Source organism: Lampetra planeri, chromosome 32, assembly GCF_965212315.1.
Source record: "Lampetra planeri chromosome 32, kcLamPlan1.2.h2, whole genome shotgun sequence".
In the NCBI taxonomy this organism is placed as follows: domain Eukaryota; kingdom Metazoa; phylum Chordata; class Hyperoartia; order Petromyzontiformes; family Petromyzontidae; genus Lampetra; species Lampetra planeri.
In genome coordinates this window covers 5,041,425-5,048,552 of record NC_136138.1, presented here as the reverse complement: position 1 = coordinate 5,048,552, position 7,128 = coordinate 5,041,425, and the positions used below count along the sequence as shown (strand labels likewise).

The 7,128-nt window shown below is 50.4% G+C and overlaps 1 protein-coding gene across 1 annotated transcript; it reads right to left on the bottom strand.

The window, feature by feature from the left end:
* Positions 1 to 2,988: 2,988 nt before the first annotated feature.
* Positions 2,989 to 7,004, bottom strand: YARS2 (tyrosyl-tRNA synthetase 2). The gene is made up of 5 exons (XM_078609566.1): positions 6,124 to 7,004; positions 5,333 to 5,500; positions 4,938 to 5,093; positions 4,557 to 4,727; positions 2,989 to 3,867 (listed from the first exon to the last, which is right to left on the bottom strand). The coding sequence occupies exons 1-5, from the start codon at positions 6,948 to 6,950 to the stop codon at positions 3,708 to 3,710; spliced, it is 1,482 nt and encodes a 493-aa protein (XP_078465692.1). The 5' UTR covers positions 6,951 to 7,004; the 3' UTR covers positions 2,989 to 3,707.
* Positions 7,005 to 7,128: the final 124 nt, after the last annotated feature.

The following is a 7,128-nucleotide window of genomic DNA, read 5'->3' as shown; positions in this document are numbered from 1 at the left end:
TTAAATTATACATTTGTGCGTAGCTGCTTAACATAAACACGCATTCGGAGCGGTCTTTTCTGTTAACAAGGCTGGTTTATTCGATGAAGTCGATGGTCTGAACACGTATTGCCTTTATTTATTACAGTAGTCGCAGGGAAGCAATGTACCACTCGCAACCCCACCTAACAAGGCTGCACGATTCATCCAGAGCAGGGGTTTACAACCCTGGCAGCTCATTGCACTCCACATCTCTAATGCCCATCAACCAAATAAGCAATGCACCTCTATGTAATTTTCCTGGCGTGTGGCGGTGGTGATATGTTTTCACGATGGAATCTTCAGAGGTTGTGTGTGGACATCTGATATGAAGACGATATTAAAATACAGTTGTATTGCAATGCAGCAACTTACAGAGGGGTCACGTGGAAATTGAGCTATTGTATGCATTGAGCAGTACAGCAAGTAGGCATTTGAGCATTCTCCCCCTTGTAGCTGGGTTTTCTCCAGGTACTCGAGTTTCATCCCACACACCTACTTGTGATGACTCTTGAGGCTTGGTGTGGCTTTCCTGGGCAAATACTAACATTACTTTAATTTTGCACGGTGATTATAGATTCCTGCGGGAATATGGACCATGAGGGGGGGGAAATACAGGGTTTGACATTGACGTAGAGAGAATAGTGCAACTTGATGCAGTATGTTTTTGATTTACACTCAAAACAACTTTAAAGCCAACTTCGCCTGCGTGAGAAGAATTTGCGTGAAGTCGTGCCCCAAGTCTTGCCATCATCGGTGGCATACGTGGAAAGCTCTGTAACAGACAAGTAGCCCTAAAACAAAATAATCTGGATAATATGCTTGTAAATGAGCCGATTGAACGATGGTTCCACAAGCTGTATAAAGCTCCTGCTGAATTGTGAAAGAAAATAATGCTCGTAAAAAACTATGTCCATGAAATTGAATGAAAAAATATACAGGGGCCTGCTCTTTCGGTTCTGATGATGCTGCACTGACTTTCTGAGTGACTTTAATGCAAATCTGTCTCTTTTGAGTATGGAAAGTGGCAGAATTCAATGCGTACTCAACATTTTGCTTGGCATGATATTCGCCCAGGCTAGAATACAAAGCATAAGAGCTGAATCTGTCAACTCATTAACGTAGAATTATTGTTGTTGTACAAACGCGTTAATTTCTCGCCGAATATTATCCCGGTTGCTAAATTGCACAAGTAGTCACGTGACTAGTAGGCACGGCCATAACCGGGAGGTGCACTGGATGTGGTGTGCTGGATGCATATTGAGGGTCATCGACCCGGGCAGACTGATCTGAAATGAATCCCTGGTTGTACTTGCTAGAAAAAAAAATACAAATTTGAGCTCATGTTGACACTGCAACCGTCTCACGGGTTTTAAGCCGGCATGACATTTGTTAGGGCACAGGCTTAAAATATAACTCTCATGGGGGTATTTGAGTGGCGTGTGTTTTTTTTATACGTGCATGAGCTATCCTGAAGTCCCCAATGAAATGAAACCTGTTTTGTGTTGCACGGACGAGAATGCCACGAGGTTTTTGAGAAGGCAGTGGCACGTGCAGTGGCTGCCGTGTATGGCTCCCGGTGAATTGTAAGACTCCTTTTGTTTTATAACAATTATACATGTGTCATTAAAAGCAAAAGGTGAAGACATCGGTGAAGGCATTGGAGCGTGCACTGGCGTCTACTTCATTATGCGCTTTTCAAATGAAACATTGTGATGCTGCTGCTGCGTTGGCAGTGTTGGAGAAGCACAAATAACAAACTCCTCACATTTCATCATGGGACCTTTCTTGCAGTATCAATATAAGAATCGATGTTACCCTTTATGGCAATAAAACAGATGTTAAAACACCAAACAGAAACCAAATAGAAACCTTTCTGTTTTAACATCTTAACACCTGTTTTATTGCCAGAAAGCATAAAACCAATTCCTATATCCTGACATTTATTCATAGAAGGGCCATTGACCAAAACGTCACATATATTTTTTCCTTTTTAAGGCCACTCATATTTATGAATTTGTGAAATGGTTTTTATGCAATTAATTATGGGCTTGAGAGTTTAAAAAACAGGCGATGTCAAATCAGGCGGGTTTGCCTCACTCCAAAACGGAGCTCTATAAGGAAGTTTTCCCAGAGTGGGCTGGGTGGTTTGGGGGCATAATTCCGTGGCGGAGCACTGATCCAGAACCATTGAGACCTGGATTCGAATCTGGATTAAAAAAACACCCATAGTAAAATTGGATTCTCAAATGTGGTGAATTAGTCTCCCGGTGATCACAAACGACCACAGAAAATGTTATCATTTGGTTTTTCAATTGTACATGTGTGTATGTGTAAAGCCCGTCAATCCACTGCTGAATGAGTGCTCCCCTATACCATGTGGGTCTTGGGAGTGAGTTGACCATACTTCACCATGTTAGTCTGTGGGTTGCGTGGGGGGAGCATAAGCATGGGAAATTAGAAGTGTAAGTTTATAAGGATGTCCTGCACTGCCCTCTGCTGCCCCACAACGTAGCCCTGCAGCCTATAACAACCCATCATGCATGGTCGCCCATCCACGCACATATCAGGTTCATTCAAGGGAGTGGGGAGCTGTGGGAGGTGGTGCTTCTGTAGAAATCCCTTAATGATGTCTGCAGAACCCAGTGGGTCCAGTTGAGGCTGCCTGCCGTGGAAGCTGGGCCATTTATCTTGAACCACGTGCAATGGGAGACCCAGCCTTGTACTGCAGTCAAAGCCCCCGGTCAATGTTCACTCGGCGGGAAGTCACTCGCTCTCTTATGCTGCCACCATGGTCTAGAATGCCCTTCTCCCAGACATCCGTGCTGTTGACTCTGCCCAAGTTCAGTTTATCTGCCTGACAGGACTTAGACGATACAAGTCCAACTTGTATTTAGATGTATTGCTGCAATAAGGCAACTGACATACAGTGTGGATTAGTCTATAAGTGGTAATATTAAAAGAGACTGCTTTGAAAACTTACATTTTTATTCGAGTATATTATACATAGATATTATTTGTACAATACACAAGGGTACTTGTGTACTATGGGTATATATTAACTTGTGAATGGGTAACAGTTTAACAATGTCAATTTACCGCTTCAAAATAAAACTTAACTGGATGTCAAGTTAAGAGGTTAACAGAAGTCTGAATTCAACCCAATTTTTTAATATTCCAAGCTTTTGAGATATATTTTAAGATGCAATCTAAAATGCACCAACAGCCATGCATTCAGTGAAAATTCATGACTTTCCTTCCCAGGCATGTTATCACTTTCAGCATTTGAGCACCAAATCATGAATTCATATCCTAGTTAGGACTGAATAAGCCCCAATATCACCACCATCCAGTATTAAACCGAGCTTCATCTTCTGTACACTCGTTTGAACGTCCATGAAGAATTTCCAACACAGGCTCAGCTCCACCGACGAGACCTGCCAATTGCGCGTATGAGTGCACGGACGACACCCGACTCTTCTCTACTTCTTGAACGAAATGGAAAAGATCATAGTATTTCAGGCGAGCGTAGAGAAATTTCCCGTCCAACAGCAGGTAACATTCAAATGGGTCGAACTTGCAACTGGGTCCACGGCCAAGGCAGCTCACTTGCGGACGACAGCCACAAGTCGGCACGAACCGTGGACACTGGAGAAGGCCGGCCCTCGTGCACACTCTCGCGTACGCACTCACACGTTGAGCCACTTGACGACGTAGTAGTTCTTCTTGCCGATGCGCAGCAGGGAGAGGCCGTTGCGAAGGACGTGCTGACCCAGCACGAGCACCTGGTCCGGGTTAGTCACCCGCTCGTGGTTCACGCGCACCCCGCCGCTCTCGATCATCTGCAGGCTGCGAATTAAAACGCGCACGAGCAGCACATTGGACCGGTTCAGATATGGCCACTTGGGACAGTGTCCCAGTCGGGGGTGTTATGGTTGCTCTAGAATCCTAATTGAGAAATCAGTAATTTTCTAATTTGGCATACTGGCCTACTCGTTGACGATGTCAGGAGATCTTTAATGTCCACTGTGAAGCAGACAGCGCATGGCATCGTTATGGTTATTACACTCGTTGATTGAAACATGCACCTCTGCGACAAGTGACAATGCACTACTGCTCGACCTCGTATCCCCCCACCGCCCCCACCCCCAATGCCATGCTAGCTGCGGCCAGTGATTTCAAATGCTCCCCCCAATTATAATGTTTTTTTTTTATTTAGGACACCCTCACTAAGTCTTAAAACGTTTTGAGGAGGGTTCTGCATTGGTATGTGTGGCCTTGCTTCCAAAGTGCTGCACTAGAAACATAAACCACCACGATTCCCTGCCCTGCACAATGCACGGGGTGGCGGGGGGGGGGGGTCACAATTCGATTTGTCATTCTATATTTTTTTGACTTGGTACTTCAGTTGTTCACATATAATCCATAATGGATGCAGGCACCAATCACGTGCAAGCGATGGAACTTTTTAAATCGACGCATCCACTTTATCGCTACGTGCCCAACGAACAAGGTGACGCGCGACTGCTCCCGCGTACCCATGGCTGCCCTCGGGCACCGCCTGTACCCTCAGGCACATCTCGTGCAGCGACGTGCCGGCCTCCAGCACCAGCTCCGTGAAGGACGACTCTCGGAACAGCTCCCGCAGCTCCGTGTCGTCCATCGCCTCCAGGTCCTGCGTGCTGCCCTCGTACAGCACTTTGGTGCACCTGGTGGTGCGGACATGAGGATTGGTTACGAGTGGAGGAGAGGACGTGGAGGGGAATCGAGTGAGATGAGAGCGGAGAGGTGGGAGTGTTTCAGTAATGCCATCAGTGACCCTGGTGCAGGGAATGCAGCCCAGCACCTGGTACCCTGTGGCCTGTTGGCCCGGGTGCAGTTGCACCGCCTGCACACTTAATAGCTTCGCAGTTGCTGACCTGATTGCGGATTCCAACCCATCCTGGCCATGCACGAGCTTCACGACCTCGGTTGCCAAACGGCGCTGAGCCCCGCGCTTATCTGGCGTCTCCCGGTGCCGCTCCATCACGTGAGACACCTCAGCCAGCGGCAGAAATGTGAGGAGCTTCAGGTACCTGGGGACAAGGAGCGCAGACATTAACTCCACACTTTCATGGAGGGGGCCGAGATCTACACAAGACAACCCCAATGAAACGAGCACCAAGTTTTATTCTGCCATGCAAACTCAAGCTATGCAGCAAAGCTAATATGTATCATTCGAAATGACACGCGAAATTGATCATTTATATGCATACATTGCCTAGTACGCAGCCTATCTGGAGCAGCGTTCATCTTTTACAACGATGCCACTGACCTCTCGACCTCTGCGTCGGGCAGGCGAATGAAATGCTGGTACAGATCAAAGGGCGACGTCTTGTCGCGGTTGAGCCACAGAGCGTTGCCCGCCGTCTTGCCCAATTTGTCTCCCGTGGTGCTCGTCATCAGTGGCACCGTGATGCCGTACACCTCCTTGCCGGTCACCCTGCGAGCAGGTGATGAGATAGTGGAGAAGAATGGAGGAAACAATAAACTGTGATGAAGGAGTAGGTTAATGCCCTTCCCGTGCATTGGTTTAAAGTTAAGGATGTGCATGTGTCCCGGTCTTTGAGTGTAGCACCATTTTTTGGTAGTTTTAATTCGTTATCAGTCATATCAATCGTTAACTCTCAAGACACATTTTTCGAGCAAGAGTGGTGGAGCGGTGGGCACGGTGCCTCGGGCATCGCGCGATGAACCTGGCGATGAGTTCGATCCCCGGCCACAGCGAACTAGTCTTGGGGGGCCCTCACCAAGGATCAACGTGGTTAAGTGTGGCCAACACCCGTGACCAACACGGCGTGAGAAAGCCTTCATCCACTAGTGGATTGAAAAGGGGGGGGAGCGGCAGCGATTGCTTGTTCTTTAATTCGATCAAAAAAGACGATTTGAAAACCATTCCGAAATTCACAAAAGCTGTATCATCATCATCTCTATGCCCCATAGCACACGTGCAGCAGGGCACGAGAAGTGCCTTATCCTCAACGCAGAATTCGACTTCGACAAATTCCACGGAGTCTCTTCCCCGATCCGCGAGGTGGTGTGACGACGCCGACGCCGAGGACGTACTTGTGAATGAGTTCCTGCCCCGACATGATGTTGCCGAGCTGATCGGCGCCTCCCAGCTGTACCACGCAGCCCAGCTCGCGGTGCAGGTGCAGGAAGTCGTACGCCTGGAACATCTGGTAGGAGAACTCGGCGAGGCTCATCCCCTCGGGAGACTTGAGTCGCGACTGCACGCTGTGCCGGCTCAGCATAGTGCCCATGCGAAAGTGTCTTCCCACCGTGGACAGGAACCCAATCACGTCGCGTTCCCTGTACCAGCTCGCGTTGTTGAGCACCGCAAAGGCGCCCAGCTGCCTCCGCCTGCCCCCCGGAGGTCCCTGGCTCTCTGGCCGCCACAGCAGAGCCTCGTGGTTGCTGGCGACTCGGCGGAGACTGTCGCCGATGCTCGCCGCGTTGCGCTCCACCGCCTCGGCGTCCAGCGGTTCCCGCTCCCCCGCGCGGCCGCTCGGGTCGCCCACCAGCGCCGTGGCGCCTCCGACCAGGGCTACGGCGTCGTGGCCGGCTCGCTGGCAGTGCAGCATGAGCACCAGGGCCAGCAGGTGCCCCACGTGGAGGCTGTCCGCGGTGGGGTCGAACCCGCAGTAGACGCACTGCCGCGCGGACTCGAGCAACGCGCGCAACTCCAAGCTCGCCTCGGGGTACACGTCGTGCAGGAGACCTCGGGCGTGCACGTCGAGAAAGCTCCTAGAGCCGCTGCTGCTGCCGCTGCTGCCGTGGCGTCTGAGCGGCGCAGAGCTCCAGGCGAGGCGGCGACCCTGCCTCAGCGCTCGGAGAGCGGCCGCGGCGGTGACTCGGGGCAGGAGAAGCATGCCTGCCCTGGGCGCCGCCATCTTGGTCACCCCGCAACGTGGGCGGGCGGGCGGCAGTAGTAAGATGGCGACTGCGGCGCCGGAACTGGCAGTAGCAAGGTGGCGGCTGCTGCTGCTGTGCAGCTTCCGGTCACCTCGGTCAATCAAACTCCCCCACCCCTCCCCCCCCCCACCACTCCCTCCCATCCCCCCCCCCACC

Bases quoted from the DNA above. Each gene is read 5' to 3' on its own strand.
- YARS2 (XM_078609566.1), bottom strand. From the start codon at position 6,950: ATGGCGGCGCCCAGGGCAGGCATGCTTCTCCTGCCCCGAGTCACCGCC. The intron at 5,501-6,123 runs GTACGTCCTCGG...ACCTGCTCGCAG, and splicing joins GGGCAGGAACTCATTCACAA to GGTGACCGGCAAGGAGGTGT. The intron at 5,094-5,332 runs GTCAGTGGCATC...CCTTGTCCCCAG, and splicing joins CCCGACGCAGAGGTCGAGAG to GTACCTGAAGCTCCTCACAT.